The sequence below is a fragment of the Labrus bergylta genome, chromosome 3 (assembly GCF_963930695.1).
Source record: "Labrus bergylta chromosome 3, fLabBer1.1, whole genome shotgun sequence".
NCBI classification, from domain to species: domain Eukaryota; kingdom Metazoa; phylum Chordata; class Actinopteri; order Labriformes; family Labridae; genus Labrus; species Labrus bergylta.
In genome coordinates, this window is record NC_089197.1 from 30,152,819 (window position 1) to 30,174,941 (window position 22,123).

A 22,123-nucleotide genomic window follows, 5' to 3' on the forward strand; every position below is an offset into this window, starting at 1 on the left:
TATCACAAATGAGAGATGAGTCAAATAAAATGAATAAAATATCCTTCTGTATTTTTTTCAATTAATCTTAAATGGATTTCACTGCCCCCTTGTGGATATTAGGAGTATGGAGAGAAGGAGGACACATTCCAACAAGCAGTCTGAGGAACAACCAATTTGCTTGTTAGATGCAAATGTGCATGGATTGGTATCGCCATCTAGTGGTAGCAGAGTTGAAAACCATTGTCCCGTGTTGAACCCATTGCATCTGAATAAAAAGACAGAGCCAGATGACAAGTTGTCACATTTACTTTTATTGTAAAGGTGATATTATTCCAAAATATTAATATGTTAGAGGGAACAGAGAAACAGAACAGGAGAGGAAAGAGAGCTAGAAAACATCTACACAAGACTTTGGTAAGAATCTTGGGACACATTCTTATCAAAAAATTCAACAGCAAAAAAAATTACAAAATCTTCTAATAATGCTCAAAATCATATCATAGATCTCAATCATGGTGCATCTACATGTACAACAATATAGCTGGGTAAAAAGTCAACTGGGCATTTTGTGTCCTAGAAACAACTGAATAATTGAAGGCATATAAAACACTGGAATGGCTGGGCACCTGTGCTTTAAAGTCTGGAATATACTGTACTACTCAAGGATACAACAAGATATAACAGTTCTTTAACTTATTATTAAATCAATGTATATTTCATAATCATATTTTTAAGATATATTATACCACAACATGTTTACAGTAACCTTGCAAAAGAGTTGTATGTGTATCAGAGCTAGTTTAAAAGCACAGAATCCGGAGTTTTCCAGTGAGATCTTTAAATTCAGCCCTGGATTTAACGAATACAGATTCACGTATGTGCCACTTCAGCCCTAAACAGAGTGCATTGGATCATTGTGCGACAGTGTGCCATGCCCTGCCCTCTCCCAGCCGCACTGTCATCCCTCCCTCCCTTCCCCACATCACCCCCGCTCTCCTACTCCTGCCTAGCAAGGTTGCACATTACAAGCCCTGATCTCCTTCCTGTCTTTGCAGCTGGACAGCTGGGCAGTCTTAAACTTCTGCTTCACTGTCATGAGTCGCTCTTGAATACCTCCTCCGCACAGCTTGGTACACTCTGTCCAACTCGACCACGGCCTCATTTTACACCCTAAAAAATAAAGAAAAAGGAGCTGTCAGATTAATTTTGTAAGTCATGATACTAGATGAGATGTCCATTACCAGGAATGTATAGACAATGTGGAGGACAAATCCCTGGAGTCCATAACTTCCTGATTATGGACCCCTCATAGGGCATTCCCCTGCTAGTCACTTGGTAAAGAGAAAATAATAGGACCATAAGTTCATGTTTTCATGACTCCTATGATTCAAATGCAAGGTCTTTAACAAAACTTTGATCTGTTTCCCTTGTTAATGCCTGCCAAAATCATCACTACTATCCCATTAAGTTATTGCAATGGAAACTTCACTTCTTGAGTAAATACAATAGTTCTTAGGTGTGACATGGCAACAAGAGAAAGCTCTAGTGCTGGCATCTCATGACACTGTACGACACAGGTACAAGGCACAAAGCTAACAGTATGGTAGCAAGATTCAAAGTTAATACAATTTTGCGTTAGACATAAATCAAATATACTTTGACAGTAGTATAATGCACAACGCGCTACCTAACAAGTCATGACACTATACACAGTGGTCTAGTGCAGGGTATATGCAGAGTATACCCACTTACTTTCTCCATAGGGTATACCCACTTCTAAATCCCTCTGATTTACACCATTGATTGATGAACAATATTCAGTAGTATGCTGCATTTTTTAACCCTGATGGTGAAAGGATGACTCTCCCTACTCCATCTCTAATTGGCTAGTACACATGATCTAAATATGTAGTCTTACATGACTCTGTTTATAACAGAAGCTGTTTATCCTCTGCTGGAGAGCTACTTAAAAAAAAAAAAAACATTTTGGGGAAAAATTAAGAGTATACCGACTTTTTTAGGCACCACTACATCACTGACTCTACCCAAATCAACATCAAGACTTTGACAAATGATCAGCCGTGTGTACCGTCTGATAGCCAGAACTACTTAAAATATGTCCATTGTCAGGTATCTATTTATACCTGGCATTGTCAGCCAATCACAATCAACTGTTCACCAACACCATGGTATCATTTCTTGATATTATAGATCTGAATGTGATAAGGATAAGGTGATATGGATACTGACCTGGATGCTCAGAATTGGCCTCAGTTCTGCTCGGTTTGCTCCTCCTCTTGTCGCGCTGCTCCTTGCGTCGTTTCTTCTCATCGCTGTTGGCTTGTCCGCGGTTGCACTTCCTGATCTTACACTTCTTTCTCTGGATGGTTTCAGGACAGGTGTCTCCTCCAAACTGAGGGTCCAGCTTCACCATGCGCGTCCGGATTGTATGACCCTTCCCACAGGACTTGTTGCACTCTGACCACTCTGTCCACTCTGACATGATGCAGTCAATGGCTGAGGACACAGGAGTTTATCATAAAAAAGGGTTTATAAGAAGGTGTAGCTGAGTAAAAAAAATGAAGTATGAGTGGTTACTGATGAGGACACTAGATAGTATAGACAGAGTGAAGTTAACAAATTAAAACAGATAAGACAAAAATTACATATAGCAATTTATGACTTTTTTATTCAATTTTCTATTCAGAATAAGTCCTGAATTATAGATGAAGCAGAGTCCAGGGAATATAACTAGTTTCATCTTGAATTATTCAGTACACTACACGAGGAAATAGCTTTGGGATTTGCTAGCTTGTGTGATTTGTTTAACATAGCTACAGTGAATGGCCCTGATGTAGCATCCTCACCGCTAATGTCAACTAATACCTCTGCAGAGAATAACACACTCAGTCTGGTTCATAGTTAGAATGCCAAGTCCTAAAACAATAGCAACATCGATTAACTGATAAATTACAATCATTTATGAGACAACCTGGCAGGTTATTTCAATTCTTCACTTTTTGGAGCAGTAACATTTCAATTAAATCTATCAACATGGGGCAACAATGCTACCAAATCTTCATTTTTGATTGTGCTCAAATTATACCTGAAACATTCTTTGATTAAAGCAGGAAAATATTTTACATGACTCAATACATATTAAAAAGCACCAGTTCATGTGATAGCTGACTCTTGAGCTAATGCTAATATCTGAGTGTGACTGTGTTTCAAAAGTTACAAAAATACTAGAAACCCAAAATCTTGTATTACTAAAGAACATAATGTGTGTGTTTATGATTACTGATGCCTTGAATTTGATTTTATGGGAAGTTTGACCAAAATTGTACATTTACAGTTCCTTTTTTAGAAAATAACTTTTGACCATAAACACATTTGGAGTCATTTCCCTGACAGGTGTTTATGGTCTTAATGACCTTGAAGGTTGGCTTATTTAAACGTTTTTTTAAACAACATTGTCATGTTAGATCTGTCATGCACTTGACCGTAGTTTTCAAGCTTAAATATGAATACTGCATTTAAAGCCATCCTCTCTTATCTTCCAGGAAGCAGCATGATACTGCTTAAATGTGCATTTTATCTTAACTTATACACAACACAGAGATAGGGTTTTGCTTTTCTCTGCACTGCCACTGTGAAGTCACTCCCCTCAGTGCTTCATCTATCTACATCAAGACACTAGTTTGCATATCAAACATGGCCTCGTCTTTCTTTTCTCATTCATTTCACATGTGCACACATGTGCAGTATGTGGGCGTGCAGATAGAGATTTTCATTACTTACGACACTCTGGCAGCATGCATTTCTCCACCTGTTCCAACTCCTCCGTACACTCTCCCAGCTCCACAGGGGACTTGAGCGTGCGCTGCCGTGTCCTCAAACCCTTTCCACAAGTCACACTGCACTCACTCCAGTCTGACCAGGGTGTCAGCATGCAGGGGATTGTGTCTGCACACAGAAGGAATCAATCAGTAATACATATAGTGTAGTGCTTTAATATGAAATGCATGCATGTTTGGGATATTTAAAGTTGAATGTGACTGATGGAATTATGTCTTTAAAGGAAAACAATTAGGAATAGTCATAGGAGAAACAAACTTTTACTGGCTTCTATTTACTTATTCTTAAAGAAGAAAAAAAGACGAGAGTGCTTCTGCAGGAAAGCTCAACTTAAGATCGTCTCATTAGTGGCGCTTCCATGGATTTACAGTGAGGCCACCAGCCTTTAATTTTGGATGCCTAATGAGACCATTTTCACCAGGTTTTATGAGTAGGAGGTGAAGGGGAAAGTTGTTGTCCTGAAAACTCTGCTACTCACGACATTCTGGCATCATGCACTTCTCCACTTCTAGCACCTCTGCTCCACAAACAGAGCCATCTGCAGGAGGCATCTTCACCATGCGCTCTCTCCTCTTCATGCCCAGGCCACAAGTTGCACTGCAGACATCCCATTCAGCCCACTCTGTAACCAGGCAACTGCTGGAAGCTGAAACAATTAAACAATCCCAAACAAAGTTAGAGTGCAGGGTACAATAGGTCTATGGTTTGAATTGGCAGGTTATGTGTCAGATAAAAAGGGGAAAAACTCACAGCATTCCTCGTTGACCACACAGTTCTCAGTCTCCCCTGTGGGCAGGGTGCAGACTGAGCCATCATCAGGGAACTGCTTCACATAGCGCTCCCGGGAACGAGTGCCCATCCCACAGGTCAAACTGCAGGGAGACCAGGCGATCCACTCTGACATCATGCAGGTGGAAGCATCTGAAGAGTCGAAGGACAGAAAGGAAGATGTCAGCGGGTTTCAAAAGCTGTCAGTGATTGTGACAATGAATTGAAATGCACACAAGCCTACTGTATGTGTTGGTTTGCTGTGTTTACAATGACTCCTGGAACTGTTCCCAATAGAAACTTCTGAATTTAAACCTGATAAACATAATCCCCTGGTAAAGATATTTGGCTCTGTTTCATGACTAAGAAAATCAGTGTAGACAGAATTTAACTGCTGTGAAGATTCGGACAAGTCTAATACAAATGTGTACATTTGGAGGATTTCTCACCATATAAGCTCCAACTAAGCTTATTCTAGGTAAGATAAAAAGAACATGGCTATGCATTGTTTAACTTTTATTTCTGAAGATGTGGTTGTTGAGGCTTTATCACAGCCTGAGACTTCCTATCTGTGTAAAATTTCTCTGCTGCTTTTAAAGCTGGAGCCATTCTCCACAACTCTTGTTGTTCCTTAGGCAGTAATTACTTTTATTATCTTCTAAATTAATCTCCCACCACACTAACCTGGTGTTTAGCCTGCAACTTTAAATGATTTGTAATTGTATCCCTAGTAAGATAAAAAAAAAGTTTCTGGTAACATTTATTTAGCTGAACTGAACTCTAAAGTAATACTAAAGACTTAATTGTTCTGCCACAAAATAAATGTGCCCTTCTAGAGAATGTATGGATTATGGATCAGGCACCTCACTGACAACTGCAACTTGCTTTCCTCTGCTACTAGTTTCATATGTAAATATATGAGCTTCAGTGCATTTTTTTTTTAGCAACAAAGACATTTAAGAATTAAAGTAAGAAGTCAGATAGTGATAACAGTACATCGATGTATTATATGAGTGTTCATTTGTCATCCTACGATTAAAAGTAGTTTAATGATCTTAACCTGACACCTACTAGCAATAAACTCTTCCATATAAGACACGTAAAGCTAATTCTCAAGAAAGCAGTCAAATCAGATTGAGAGTTTCTGCCACCTTGAGCCCTGAGTACAACCCCTAAATGATCTTAGAAAAGCCTATAACAGAGAAATAAAGTCATGTGCTTCTGCTCACTGTATCAACAGGAGAAAAAACAGAGACCTAAAGTGAGGAATCCTTTAGAAACTGTCCCTATCTTTACTGTAAGAGAGAAAATAAAGCTTTAAGTTACTGCATTAACACAACCAATGCTTTATTGTGCATTAAAAGTTGATTAGCAAAGTTGTTTTTTGTTGTTTGACATGTATATGCATTAATCTGTATAATGAGCTGTTTCAATTATCCAAGAACCTCCCAAAGTGGTTATTTAAACATTTCATGTCTTGAACACTTGTTTTCAAATTTAAAACGAGTCATCTCATTTGTTACTTTGAATACTCCTGTCTTTTTTAAGCAGGCAGAGATTTGCTGTTCATGTGGTTCCCTTTAAAATGTTCAGGATCCCATCCACACAAAACAACAGATTTTTCTCTATCAAGATACATTTGGTATCTATTGTCAAAGGAAAGAGAGGGACAGGAAACAGTTTTACATATGGTGGATAATGTTCTCTCTTTTGTGCCTGTCATTTTAGATTAATGAAAACAAAGAACTCTAATAGATTCCACTGACAGCTCTTCGCTTTTCTTATCAGTAAGAAATGTCAAACGTCAGCAGCTCCACCAGCAGAAAGGATGTTTCTTCATGTTGACATCAGAGTCAATATATGCAGGAATTAAAGGTAAAAGGAACCGATAATAGAAGAAGCTGCAGCTGTGTCACCAATAGTTAGGCTCTGAAGTCTCTCTGAACACTATGAATACCTTTTATGTATATAAATAATGAAAGCTTTAGGCAGGTAGGGACAAGTACAATGACAGCTCTCTCCAATGTTTTGAATTTAGACTGCAGTACCCATTTTAACCACTACGTGTCAGAGTTACATATTTCTCCTTTAATTTTATTTTCTCCACTTTTTTGGCCACATATTATTTTACTGTAGAATTTGTGAACAATGCTTCCCCTCCTAGATTACTTTGTATCTGCAAGTTGTCATATTAAGCATAATTGAATGAGAAAGTGAGTTCTGCAAGTAAATGGACTTGAGAGCTTGTTTTTTCACTTTCCTCGTCTTCTGACTACTCAAAACGCTTTTTACACCGAATGTCACATCTACCCATTCACACCACATTCACACACTGATGGCAGAGGTTGCTATGTAAAGTGTCAGTAACTAGACCATTCATACACGTTTACACGCCCAAGGACACATTGGAGATGTTGCTGCAGGTGCTGGGGATCGAACCTGCAAATTCAAATTGAGAGGCGACCGATTCTACCAACTGAGCAACAGTGTGTAAAATATGGCAATAGTAATAAATAAAATGATGAGGTCTGCCATAATACTGACAAATAATGAACAACCAGGTTTCCTCATTTGCATGGAATAGTAAACATAAATCACACTCTGACATGTCATGATTGTGTTGGTGCTAGGGGAAGGTTCAGAAATCATTGGATTAGCCACAAATGCTGAACACAAAGTGACAGACAGACTCATCCGCATATAAAAACCCAATCTGCCACTTCTGAGACACAAAAAAAAGAGAGAACGTGTCATAGATAAAATCTAAAAATCTAAATCAAATAAGAGAGGCTGGAAAAAATAAAATGACACTAAAAGGACTAACATATGTGGCTTGACTGAATTAGTCTTCATCATCTTACAAAAAATATTTAATGGCCTCATTTTATTTGAATTACAATATCGTTTGAAAGGCTGCTGAAAGAACAAAGTGCCCTCTCTGCCTCCTCTCCTGCTCTCGCTTAATTACGCTGGAATATTCCTCTGGGTATTACCAATGCCCTTTAACAATAAAAGCTGCTTTTTCAACATGCCCTCACTTTTTAGAGAGTGTCAAAACATCACAGTTATAAAAGCAATTATAGTTAAATTTCAACAAAAGAGCTCAAAGATGTGGAGGCTTAACCTTTCAAACATAAAAAAACTCTAATTAATTCAGCAGACTTTTAAGTCCTCGTCCACTTTAAATTTGTTCCCAAACACATTAACCTTCAGTCTTTATGGACAAACTCACCCTCATCGCTGCAGCCAGGACCCATGCAGGGCTCAAAATCCTGGGTGTGCGGGCAGGGCACGCTAAGGTCCAACTGGGCCTTCAGCATCCTCTGCCTCATCCGCTTGCCCTTTTCACAAGTGGCTGAGCTGCAAGCGGACCATGGAGACCAGTTGGAGTAGATACACGTCTCAGGAGTATCATCTGCCGGATTGAAAAGGGAGTGCAGATACTTTAATAGCTGACCGCTTTTAACAATGCTTTTAATCTTGTGTAAGAGAGCGAAAAAAAGAGAGAGAGAGAGAGAGAGAGAGAGAGAGAGAGCGAGAGAGAAACGAGAGTAGGGTCCGGACCTTCCTCTTTCTCCTCCTGGGCAATATCTGCTACAATGTCATCCACATTGTCTGGCACAATGTTGCACTGCTCCCCCTATGGACACACACACACACACACACACACACACACACACACACACACACACACACACACACACACACACACACACACACACACAAACACACACAGAGTTATGTTGTAAAGCAGTCCTGCACTCAGTAAGATTCCTGTGGCAGTCTATATAGCCAAACAATCATCCATGTATGTGTTTGGGTGTGTTATTATATATATGTGTGTGTGTGTGTGTGTGTGTGTGTGTGTGTGTGTGTGTGTGTGTGTGTGTGTGTGTGTGTGTGTGTGTGTGTGTGTGTGTGTGTGTGTATAAATGATGATAAATCCCCAGAGCTGCCACTAGATGTCACTTAAGCACTACTAACCTGTAAGGACTGTCTGCTTTGCACCCAGATTTTCTATTTTGTTATATTAATAGGAAGAATTTATATTTCATAGAGAGTAACGTTTATTGGCAGCCATACATACTTTTGAAGCTTTCAGATTATGCTTTCATGCTTTCTGTTATTTCTAACTCTTTGTGAAGCATGCCTATACACGTGAGGTGATGAACGTGATGATTGATCATCATCTGCAGATCAGAGCCAGGCGATGACTTCACCAGAAACAATCATTTGTTTCTATATTGTTGAAGCGTTGCTGGATGTACATTAGCTATTCTTACCAACAACTGAAGTTTTACGGGATAATATATTTTTCTAAACTTATATTTAATTTAGTTACACTTTGTCTTAATGATTTTTTCCCACCTTGTGAAAAAGTGGCTTTAACCTCATGCACAGTAAATACAGAAAATACTTCCAACACCGATCAATCGCTGTGTTGATGAAGAGGATTAAACTCAGCATGCTACCTGCTGAGCAGCGATAAAGCCAAAAGGACAAGTCTCTGTGTCCTCTGTCCCTGCTTTAGAAACTTTTAGGGGCATCTTTTCTTCACAGCTATAGCAAATATTACTAGATGCCAGTTCTACAATGTTAAACTTTGCCTAAATGTACAAGTTTAGCACATAATGAAGAGAGTTTATCAATCAATCAATCAATCAATCGTTATTTGTATAGCGCCAATTCATAACAAGTGTTAGCTCAAGACGCTTTGCAAAAGAGCATAAGGGATAACATGATGGAAGGATTTCTCCTTTGTATTCCTCACGTTCCTGTTGTCCACACTTCCTTGCCGCTGAGGTGGAGGTCGGAGCAGGCCATGCATGAATGAGGACGGCGGTGTTGGTGGGGACGACCGAGTTTAGAGTTAATTGAGTATAAAACTTAAATGTAATGCAAGAGGTCAACTCGAAAATAAAACAGAGCACAAAAACAAATGACCTCCTTTTGCTTGTTAAAACAAAAAAGCTTGTAACTAGGTCACTGTCCAGCCCTGTACAGTAACAAACACATGGCTTCAAGCCTTGTTTGAATTACATTTAATTGTTTGCATTTAATTGTATTTGATTGGGATGATGCAATCTAAAAGAACTACAATACAAAGAATAAACATTTCTCTAGCAAAGAGTTTAGAGCATTTCCATATTTTCTTCTCCCTTTCCACGTTATGCCTTTACATGGAACATCAATATGTCTTTACATTGCAAACACTGAATACATGCATGAATATTTACATTCGCATTTTACAAAAATACTATGGTGATGCAATTTCCTTACTTATGATCAATTTTGTACAGTATCTGAATTTACAGCAGGAGCTGAGTGGTACAGTATAAAACAGACAGACCTTTCTTGCGATGCGCTCCAGTATCATCTTGGCCACAGGAGTGATAGCGCCCCCTTCAGGGTCGTAGAAAGGACTTTGTGGATGATCTAGACTTGTCAGGGGTCTGATCTTGTCTTGGGGAGAAGAGGGCTTGTTGGGAGACTAGAAAAGCACAAAGATGACAACAGAGGAAGAGAAGAGAACACACAAAGCTTTAAATCTTCAAGATTTAAAAGAACACACGCATGCACAGGGCTTGTTTGACAAATCCCCATGCGGAAGTACAATTGAGCACAAAGTCAACCAAAGTTACACAAGTCACAAAGTCAGAGAACAGCTGTGGAGGAGTGCAGTAGTTAATACGGGAGATGCTCTTATTAGTCAGCAGTAGAGGTCTGCCAGCATGGGGTTGATAAAAGCATCACCGCCAGAGGCTGTCTGGAGACAGACGACCAGTTCATCCTTCACCCCCCACTGAGGACACCCAGACGAAAAAAAACAAAAAGGATAGAGCCCCACTGTTTGTGTTTGTGTGTGTGAGAGAGAGGGAGAGGGAAATGAGTGCCCGTAAAAAAGATGTAAGAAAAGTAATGGCACAGAATTTGACCTTTAGCAAATTTGTAACACAAAGAGGCAAAGTGCCACCGAATGCCAAAAGAGCCTGTTAAAGTTAATTATCAGAATGAGGGAAAAAAAATACTCATTTGATGAGATTTTTAACCGGCAGAATGAAAGTTTAGCAAGTTAGAAAGTGAAGGTTAGAAAGCTAAATATTTAAACACCTATTTCAGAGCTAGAGAAAAAACTGTTGGTTTAATTATTTCAATGAAAATCACATTTATATTTATATTTATTGTTATCAAACTGGGTGTCTGAGATCCAAGAATACTTTTGTATGAGAGCTTGAATGATTATCAGGCAGCTACAGGAGGTACACAAAGCATTTACTTACATCCAATCAGACTGATGGATGCTTATCACACATCAGTAATAAATAATAAATTGGAGAAGTATGATGTTTGATGCTAATTGCCACCGGCGTGCCCTGAGGGGTTTCAGAGCAATTAAATTGGCGTCATGAGCTGCAGTGCGTCACAGTAACTCTCGTAGCTGAAAGAATTGATAAGCAAGTGAAATCAAACACTCGTTCTACAATCAACAACTTCATGTTTTTATAAGATAACGTGTCGTTGTGACCTCACGCAGAAGCTTTGCATTATGTCTCAATGTAATTCAAATTCTACACATTTACAGACGTTGTACTGTGCTTTTGGAGTTGTGCAGAAATAAATGCATTAGACTTTATGCAGAAGATGTTAAACTAGCTGAAGCTGAAGCTCCGGCAAATAGAAAAAAACACTTTAGTCCAGGTGACACAGTCAGTCTAGAGTTGTCAAAGTTAAACAAAACACAAACTGAAGGTTCCTGAATGTCCCTGAGTTGCCCCTCTTTATTCCTCAATTGTCTGGTGTGGTGGACAAAGGAGTGCGTGAGTTTGTTTTTTTGAGAGAAACTAAACGACAGAAAGATTCCTGAGGCGGACCGAAGCGGTCGAGAAACCCTAGTTCATGTGCGGTCTGGGGAGGATCAGCCAAAGGTTTTCACACATGTCGTCATAGAGTTTGGACAAACACACACTAATCTGTGAGTCCTGAGTGGAGACAGTGAGCAACACAGCAGACAGCACCTCAGGGTCTTGGGAGAGGGGAGAAGACATTGAAGGCTGTTAAAGGAGAATTGGATGAGTGATGACAGTGAACTGTTGCAGACTGGCAGTATGTGAAGAGGTGAGAGAGGGAGTGATTGGGAATGTGAGCAGACAGGCAGATGAAGAGGAAAAGGTTGGTTTAATGACAAGGTTAAAATGAGAGTGTGAAGGGGAAGACTCAGCTGGTGATGGGAGTGAGGATGAAGGTTATCCAGGGGGGGAGAAGAAGGAGAAAAGTTACAGTTTGCAAAAGTCTGTAATTGGCACTCGACTGTGGGGTTATGACCTGACCTGAGTCACACATTCAGACAGACTCTGCAGTTTCCTTGCAAATTGATGACACAGTGTTTCTTTTACTTGCATATTTTTAATTGAAATGATGATCAACAACAACTTCAATGCAAACATGTTTAATACAACTCATTACATACGGTTCAGTTGATACTAAATAAAACATTTAGTTCATAAGGGGCCTGGAGCACATTTCTGCAAGGAAAACTACAAGTACCTAACATCTAAATGTGTGAGTGTTACCACTGACCTCGTACGTCACCCCACTGTCAGTGCCTGCGTCCCAGGGGATCAGGTCCTGGGCCACCCTCTGGACCCAGCCACACTCCTTAGTACACAAGTCCTCAGCAGAGAGACCCACGTTCCAATCTGGACTTGGGCCCAACATGGTCAGGAAGGACATGAGGTGACGGGTCCGGTCCACTGAGAATTCAGCAGAGGGGGCTGCCCGACTGAGTAAGAGAGAAAGGTCAGAGTGTATCAAAGCAGAGGAGACGGGGAGAGACCGTGTGATGTTAAAAGCATCGTAAAAGACTGAAGGGGTGTTGCTTTGACCGAAATAAACCCAGTGATACATTTAGTTGCTCCTTGTGAACTTTTAAAGATCTAGTTTGTCACCTACAAGTTGCCCTAAAAAGCCCACCCAAGTGTAACACACTTAAGGTACGGGTGCAGGGTTAGGGTAACAACCTGAAGTGAGATAAGGTAGAAACCAGTTACAGCCAAAAAAAAATTCACCCACAATGCTTGTTTGACTTTGTGAAACAAACACAGAACACTGGATACATAGTTTTGTTTCATATAAATATTCATTCTGTCAGAAGTTTAGCTTAAACCGTATCCGGCACACCTTAGCAGGGTTCAAAAGATTCAGGAACTAGTTTTGAATTATGGAGTTCATAAGCTTGAATTATTAAAAAGGATGGCCCTTTAACTTGAAACACATTCAACTAGTATCAGAGATCAGAGAATCTATGCATTTGAGAACTCAGCATCATTTTTATAATTTTAACATTTATGCATTTTAGCTCACATATTCAAACCAACTGCTCACACAAACAGCCCAGCCCAAGTAGAGCACACGTCTACACTTACAGGCTGAGAGTAAATATGCTATCATGAAGAAAATAAATGTGTGTCCCATTGGGACATCTCCACACACCTACACGCCTCATAGATCTAACCAAAATGTAAGGCCTCAGGGGTGCTGCAGTTGTTAAGCATGTCTTATCTTGATAGGACAATCATCAGAAATAAAGCAGAAAGAAGGAAAGATAAATTGTAAAATTGGCTACTGTGACTTAAAATCAAGCTCATCTGGAGACTCTAAATTTCACTAAGTCTTAGAGAAGGAGAAAGGTAAGGTAGTGCCCACAAATCATGTGACAAGAAGGTTTTAATTAGACATGTTCAAGACTCTATCTCTCCACACTAAATTTGCTCTGCTCAGGCATGGGCGAAACACACACACCTTTAGCCATCTGTCTTGACAAATGATTGACAGCTCCACTAATTAGAGAAAGTTTCCTAGCCAATATAAGATTCATTAGGAGGGAGAAGATTCCGGTAGTGACATGGACAATTAGATGGTGATTCCTTCTCTGCCGTAATGATGCCAGTATAAATCTGTCTGACCTCAGCTAACTCAGTCCTGCCCACATTCTCCCCTTACTAATGATTACCAGTGAGGATGAGAACACACAACTTGACCTGAGTCTCCTGGGTCTCTGGCTAAGTCAGTGTTACAAGTCTGAGGGTTACCTGAGACAGCTACCTGGGCTCTAAAGAAGGTAACTGACAGAGACAGTCTGGTCAAAAAATAGAGAAGGGATTCTCATCTGAAACAACTCCTCTGTAATGCTTATGTTTGTGGTTCGTTCATGTGCTAAGCTTTCTGGTTACTGGTGATTATTAGCATCTCCACGTCAATCATTGAGTTGACTGTTTCAACTGCCTTTGACTGTCTGTTTGGTTTTCAGTTGTGTACTGTACCTTTCTATTTTTGGTTCTTTAACCAACTAGTCATTTTTGTGTTGGATAGCTAGTGTGCCAACTCTAACCATTTAGTCTGCTACTCAGTTCATTCCTAGTAGTCACAGCTCAGTCAGAGCTTGAGGAACTATGTTTATGTTTCTACTGAGAAGCTGTCAGTTGCAGAGCAGATGGTAGAACAAAAACTATCCCAAAAGTAAGCCCAGAAGCATTTGTGTAATTCACACTACTACACACAAACTATAACTTTCAACACTTAAAGATAGTTTTAAATGTGACAGAAATAAAAGAGTCAGCCTACTAACAGATGTATTCTCATCTTCAAAAAGTCCTTATGTCGCTCCGTTGACAAGCAGCTCATTTCTTTTGGCTGCTACTGAAAGAAACCCGAACAGGACACCAAAGTAGTTTTTCCTCTATTAGGAAGATGCCTGACAGAGCAGAGAGGAAGGGGACAACAACAAAGAGCTAGACGACTGTCATGGGGGTACTGTGGCTGTCATGAATGCATCCACTATAAAGGGAAAGAAGTGTGTAAACTAATGAAGAGAAACTCAGTGATGAAACTAAAAGAGGAAAACATTATATTGTGAAGTGTGATAGTGGGAGGATACGGTGGAACAAAAGGAGTCATAGGTGGCTTGGTTGTTTAATTTTTTTGTGAGTCTTTGAAAATTATGTATTATTATTTTGCATAGAAACTACTGTAGGGGAAAAGCAAACTACAATACTGATTCCTATGCACTGGCCACCAGAAAATAAATAAATGAGAAACACCAAACAAGTTAACGAGCCAGGTATTGTAAGGGCAGACTAATAGTAATATAGCTAGAGACAAAGTCTTTTTTGTACCAGACTGTAAACGTGTGTTTCTGCTGTAAAGTTGTGTATTTTAATAAGGGGCTTAATTTGGAGTTATATTTAAGAGGTTGCAACTTGATTAAGCAGATGAGACTCTACTTAGAAAGCCTTTTAGACAGGCTGGAAATATTTTAACAGATAATCTCTTAGATATGAGTTGCCATACCAGACAATGCAACAGAACCATAGTTCGTTTAACTGACATAGGTGGCTTATGAGAGGTTAGCATTGTTTCTTTAAAAAAAGACAGGACTTGTCAGCCGGTGGACAGTCCTGTCTCCGTGTTGCCCGCGTTGCGCGTGCCTGTAGTACCCGCAATGTGCGGTCGCTCTATTGCGGACGCCAGCTCGCCCACCACCCTCTGCATCAGGGCACCCCCCCACCCCCCCAACACCATCGGGTGGGCGGGTTGCAGGGGATGGCCATTCGACAGCCATTTCAACTGAAGTAGCAAGAGCTGATACATTGTAAGAGCACACCTACCTTAGTGACACCTTTCTGAAAGACTCCATACAGAAACCAACAGTTAAATGTGAAGTTCTGAATAAAATTCTCATCCCTGCTTTCAGCAAATGCATCTCCATGCTATGTTCTTAAGTGTGCCTCCACTTCCTCTGACTTTAGCAGAAGATGCCGTGAATCACTTCAGCCTCTGCCTCATTTCCATTGGTACACTGTCATTTATTTAGACAGCAATTATATCAAAGTGTGCTTTTTGTCCAAATGAAGGCAGCATGAAGGGATCCCAGGCAGGGTGTCCGCTGTACTTCATAGAAAGTTCCAATTGGCCAAAACTATAATGGAAATGATTTTCAAAGATATTTGAGGTATTCAAGAACATGACTTTTTCCCTTTCCAGGCCATTTCCTACACTGGAAAAAAAGCCATATAGATTGTTTTAATCCCTGCAGTGCTGCTCACTTCCAAGCTGATTTTTGTTTCACTTACATGATAAGCCAGGTTTCTAGTGTGAAGTTTCCCTGACACATAGGTATGAGTGTTGCCAGTCCTTGTTTCTCTCAGCTTGGCTTATATTTTTATTTAATTTGTCTGGGGTGCATGTGGGTTAAAAAAAAAATAAAATTTTGTAGTATCCATCCTTTCCTTTTTTTTTCAGTATTTGTTTATAATTTCATATTTGGTTTCTTTTTAAACCTACTACCTGTTAAGAGTTGTTGGAAGTTTGTTTCTATGTGAGTCTTTAATTCTACGTTTATCTGTTACACTCTTTAAAGGCACTTTGGATCATTTATGTGCATCAAGTATATCCTCTGTAAATGTCTCTCTGAGTCATGACTGTCATCAATGAGTGAGGAGCCTGAGTTCCGCCAGCTGTGTTGTTATCGGAGCTGTGTTCATGGACTAGAGAAAAGAAGAACATCTACGCTTACGTGGATGTCATGTAAGTGTTTTTAGATCTCGTCACTCGGTGACAATTTATGTGTAATACGAAGCTATGAATTAACATTAGCCTGCTAACACAACAATGCAGGCCACTGGCAATCATCCTGAGCAAAGGACCGCTTCTGCTTCATGGTGCTTTCAGTTATGCATTGTAATTCATAACTTTGTGTGAATGCGAATGGAGAGTGGTTGGAGGAGAGCAGAGGCTTCAGAATAGCGGAGGTGTTGTCAAACCGCAGTGTGTTTTGGTTTAATGCTGGTGCTCTAGGGCGACATCTACTGGATCAAAAGGATGCACATTCTTCCTTCAATGTGACTGTGTTAGAGGATGAGGCATAAAGAATAGAAACATTTTTGGACACCTGAGCAGTGAAGAACCATATCATCTTTGGGTTACCAAACTTATTTCAGAATCACTAACTTTGAATTCAACAGTTTCATTTGCGAACTAAAACTTGATGGAAAATTTAACTGACTAAAACATTTAAGAGTATCAAGAGCCTTTGAAAAAGCTGAAGTGTATCTCTGCTAGAAGTTGTTTCTGTATACTTCTATCGCTAAATAATACGGTAAAGAATCAACATACAAAAAAGTATCAGAACTCCAAAACATCTACGCTATTGTCAGTCAGGTGAACTGATCAGATGTAAAGTATGTGTGTGGAGCTGGTATGCTTAGCAAGGAAAGGTTACTTTTACCAGGGCTGCCAATCTTGCTGAGCATCATATTTGGAGGCCTAATATTCCTTGCAATATACACCCTAAGGTAATTGGCCTTTGCATAGATTTCTTACAGACTCTGCATTATTTGGATAAGTTTTCCAACTTGCAGGTGTCATTATATACCAAAAGCTCAATGACACATTTAGACAAGTAATGAAGTTTTAGTCTTGCAGTGTCATTTCTGTTGATTTCTTTTCCTCTGTTATGTGTTGGATCGCAGGAGAGTCAGTGTGGTAGAAATTCTGCTGTAATAAGTGTGATAATGGCAGTCACTTCTTCAGCCTCATTCTTTCCTCCTCTCCCACCTCCTCTCCCTCTCCATCTCAGATGTCTTGCCCTTTGTTCCAGCAATCATTTTGCTCTTCATAGTAAAATTAAATTGAAAGCATGGTTTGAGAGGAGGCACTCTCACAGAATGCAGTGCACACTAGTTATCAAATAAAAAGTAAACTTATAATAAAACATTACCTAGGTAATTAAGTCCTCGTCCTCTCAGAAGCTTCATTTAATCATGTCCTTAATCTTTATGGCTGTTAATTTCCTTTCTTTCGCTTTGTTTCTCGCTCTCTTTCTCTCTCTCTCTCGCTCTCTTGCTGTCTTTTATCCTCCCATTTGTCAAAACAAGAAATGTTGACTACATCAAAACTTTAAATGAAAAACAGCTTTGAAAAAGTGTCAGTTAAAAAGTGGAAGAGAGAACCATTTGTTTTTGAATGCCCCATTAGTCTTGATAATAAAGCTAGTCAATTAATACAATAGATTTCTAGGTGAGTGCTTCTCAGACAAAGAGCAGTTTTCAGCTATGCTGTACCTCCCTACAGTATATGAAACTGGATGCATTGTGAAAAAGCAGCCACATGCCTCGGCCTTGCTGCTGCATTGCTTTGGCTGTTTTATGTTGCTTCAATAAATATGGTTTAACACTTTTCCATTCCAGCAAAGGCTCAAGTAAGAAATCGAATTTGGAGGGTATTTCTTCCAGGCCAACACCTACATTAAAGTATGGCACTGTTGACCAGGAGAATAACAGATTTATCGGCTTAGATTTTTAAAACCCACCCTCACACAACTGTGCCTTAGAAACACACAGACACTGGCCACATCTGCAAATCCTTTACACACTTATAACAGGGACAAAGTAATGAAAGTCGGTGAAATGTACCTTAACATAAAATGCTCATTTACATGCTCATCGATATCCTGGTTTTAGCCTTACAGGTTTGGCTCTTGCTTGGATGGTGTTTTCATAGAACATGAGAAAGTGGTTTATTGATATTACTCATGAATGTGTAATGATGTCAGTTTTTAAGTGTCTGATTAACGGAGGGCTGTTGTGTCTTGATCTTGTCAGTTTAAAAACCTGGATAAGGTATTTACATCTAAATGTTTTCTGGTGTACAGGTACTCAAGGTAACATTGCCAGACTGATTTATAGGACGGCCGATAATATCGACAGATATTAGAGTATCCAGTGACTATCAGAATCGGCTCATTTTATCTCAGATATGCGCCGATATAATTAGATTTAATCACCAGTTAATGAGCATTTCATTTAAGTATCATTGTTTAATACTATTAACTACTAACTGGGATCAACGCAATCAATGTGTATATTTATATCCACCTATCTCTACAGATTGAAGATAGAACCAAGAAAGATATGGCCAATATATCGGTGTCAATTTTTTTTCATCCCTAATATCGGTATTGATATCGGTAACAAAAATCCCATTTCGGTCGGGCCCTGTAGTGCACATGTCAACACATTCAGTTAAGCAATATAATTTACTTTAATAAGCAAAAACAATTAAATAAATAAATAATTGAGAAACACACTGATCCATATTTACTCTGAAGAAAACATACAAACACACACATTAATGAAGCACGCTGACTTCAACATGAATTTATAAAATTTTAATACAGCTATGTGTCAAACTCATGAACATTTCCAGCCGGCTAAGGAAAGAAAAACTTCCATAATGAGGGGACGTCCATGTGTTTATCAATATAAATCCTCTTTCCTTTTCTTGCTCAAAACCAGCATAATAGATTTGACACCCTCCTGCATGTGCTGAACACGATTACTGTGTGAAACAATTAATTGGTTTCCTTTACAGCAGAGAGTAAGGTAATTAGCCCTGGTGGTTATCACTGCTTATATCCCGAGCTGTGTTCTTCCCTTTGGAGACTTCAGTCATACCCCTTGTTTCGGTTTGTGGGTGGGAAAACAACAGTGCACAGGCCTTTACCACTAAAGTTCTTCAGAGTTCGCTGAGCCAACAAGCTCCTTGTTTTTTTCATAAATAAGAGATTAAATGGCTCTCATGAATACAGGAGTAAATGAGCATGCACACTCCGAGCATGATGTAGCTGGCAGTTTCAGGGCACCTTTGAGATGCTTTTTTCACTGATCAGCAAGCTCTGGGTCCAACTTTGGATACAAACTTCTTTATTCGGATATCTGAAGCCCAAGAACATCAGAACTTAATGTACCATATATGTGGTTTTCTTCTTATGGAGAGGGTTAGCAGTGGTTGGGAAGGCTTTGGTCTATTAGCCTCACACTGTGGATGCTGAATGTACATGATGCTTCCATAGGAGAATGATAAAGATCTTTCAAGTGTTGTTACAAACAGATTACAATCTTGCGAACCAGCAGCAGTGTCAGTACAGATGTGTGGAGAGCTCTGTAATAATTATATTATGTTACTTACATATTGAGTGGTTGCCAGGCTGGCCACTGTGCTTTCATTTTGATGACCGTCAGGACGTCATCCCCCTACAAAAGATAAGACAGACAAAGAGACAAAAAAAAGTCAATCTAAGTCTCCTGAATAATCAACACCCTTGAACCACACGCTTCACAGGTGGATAATTAAAAAGGATCAATGGAAGCCTTCCCATTAAATTTAAATTTTTAATCTATTCTAAGTCATAATGGCAGTGGGAAAAGATAGTAGGAGGTCAAAAGAGCCAGAACCGCAGCTTCAAACAGATAACAAAAGCTCTGATGACAATGCAGCTACAGGGCAAAGAAACATTTAACAAGGCAGAAAATGTTGCTTCTAAATGAGAATCATGGCCCAGAAGGTTAAAGTGAAGCTTAAAATAAATGCTGGTAAGATGAGAAGGTGAAAAACAATCTTTCATCGAAATTGCATCTGAACGTTGTCACACATGGAAAGGACAGTTGAAATCAGTTTCGACAAAGTATTCAAAGTTAAAGAACTGTTCTGCTAATGAATTCAACATTATTAAAAGGTCAATATTTAACCTGCATTATAAAAACATCCCCACCTTAACTGAACATAAATCAAACATAACTTCAAAAACTTGAGATGTGCCATGGAGTTGACAAATGTATGACGTACTTTTCTCAATCAAAGTTACACAGTGCGTTACAAAGGCAACAAAACAGCCAGGTCATCAGATCATAAGCACTGCAAGGATTAAGACATGACAAATATAAGCTGGTTTACATCCTTTGAAGAATACCTTCTGTTCAAGTTATTGGTGGATTTAACTTGAATCATTATTTAGGGTTGCAACAACGATTAATAAAAGCTAAATCAATTGATCATTACTCACACGGACTCTGTGCAATAACTCTCCTCTTTTAACCTTATTGCTCTCTTTATATTTTTATTTTTAGAGTATCAATTACATTTCACAATGTTGTACATTTTGCAATCAGTTCATAATTGTTTTCTTACCTGAGCTTTTAAAGGCTCATTTAGAAATTGATCTTTGATCATTTTATTTAGTTAATGAGAGGAAACAGGACTTGTATTTAAGTGTGTGGCTATCACACACTCAAAATCTGTGATGTTTTCCCCCACTGTGGGTGTAATCAATCCATCAAAATATGAGGCGAGAGGAGAGGTGTGTGTGAGCTGCCAGGTAGATGGCAGGAGGGGTGCAAATGTGTGTTTAAGTGAAGCAGAGTGACAGAAAGAGCATGAGTTGACACAGTAAAGAGAGGTATAACTGTTCACACCACAAGGGAAAGTTCTTCTTTCAAAGTATATCAGTAGCTTCTTTTCATCAGTATGATGGTAAATTACTAAAGTCCTTGATATCTCAGTCGAATGTTCCCTCAAACTGTTCTTCTGTGAGTTTTTCGTTGGCCTATGTGAGTTTAGTAAAATAGTCAGGTGTTTTCTTTTATTCTGATAAAGTTGAATGTTTACTTACTGCTGAGGGAGACATGAGACTACAATGCGGCGCTCTTGCATGTAAGTGAGGGGCGTGGCTTTTGAGGGAGCACAGATGGGAGGGGGTGGTCGTAGACGGAGCACTGAGGGAATGCTACTTTAAATGACCAACACTGCCTTTAAGAGGTTATTTAGGGTGAAAATGATCAACAATTTGTTTGCAACAATGTCAGAAATCTTGCATCCTGCATGTGGTCTGAAAATATTTCTTGTTTCAGTAGGCAACATGACAGCATCCCCACCTCTTACTCTGTGTGATTGAATTTCTTAGCAGCAATCCTGACAGGCTGATAATAAGAACAGTAGACTAATCCTCTTTTACATTCAAGGATGGAGCTGATGGCATGTGCCTGTGCTAAGGATTCAACTATTATATACTCAGACTTTTCCTCAACCACCTCACACTACTTTGCATTCTAATAAAAGCCCAACATTTTCCAGCAAACAATTCACTCACTATAACATCCTTTTCGTAAGGATCCTGCAAACTTCACATTAATAGCAAATGACAAGTGTGAAAATTGAGAGAAAAAAGGGAATGGTGCATCTCGTGGTTCCTTTTGTCAGTTGAATTCAAATGGCAATATATTAATACATAAAATATTTTACAATTCAGTCCAGGGCCACATCTTTATCTTGTTTGAAGATTCAGTAAACGTAGGTTATGTTTGTATTATAAGGGCTGGGAAAGCATTGCAGTTGTTCATTTGCTGCAGAGAAATATAGACAAAGAGAGAGAAAAAGAGAAGAAGCTTATTTTCTTTTCCTCAGACCGTCTCTCTCTCTCTTTAATTTGATAGGACAGAGGTTTTCACCGTCCAATTTCCCAGTCTGAGGTTGAGGAGAATGGAGCCTGGATATATGCGTGTGATGAGGAACAGAGTTGGCAAATATTTCTGTGAGACCTTTAGAGAAACAGATATTTCACATCCAAGACGGTGACAAGGATCACCAGCTAGCGAGCCAAAAAAGACCTTCGCCCACAATTTAG

General features: G+C 39.3%; 1 protein-coding gene across 1 annotated transcript in view; it reads right to left on the reverse strand.

Moving 5' to 3' along the window:
- Nucleotides 1-272: 272 nt before the first annotated feature.
- The window catches only part of spon1a (spondin 1a), a 77,713-nt gene continuing 55,862 nt past the window's right edge, over nt 273-22,123 (reverse strand). The window contains exons 7-16 of the mRNA XM_020655975.3: nt 19,633-19,697; nt 12,187-12,388; nt 9,959-10,099; nt 8,173-8,248; nt 7,841-8,023; nt 4,591-4,761; nt 4,319-4,486; nt 3,784-3,948; nt 2,233-2,499; nt 273-1,152 (exon numbers count right to left, since the gene is read on the reverse strand). Coding sequence (XP_020511631.1) covers nt 989-1,152; nt 2,233-2,499; nt 3,784-3,948; nt 4,319-4,486; nt 4,591-4,761; nt 7,841-8,023; nt 8,173-8,248; nt 9,959-10,099; nt 12,187-12,388; nt 19,633-19,697 — 1,602 coding nt within the window. The 3' untranslated portion in view covers nt 273-988. The remainder of the gene's footprint in view (nt 1,153-2,232; nt 2,500-3,783; nt 3,949-4,318; nt 4,487-4,590; nt 4,762-7,840; nt 8,024-8,172; nt 8,249-9,958; nt 10,100-12,186; nt 12,389-19,632; nt 19,698-22,123) is intronic.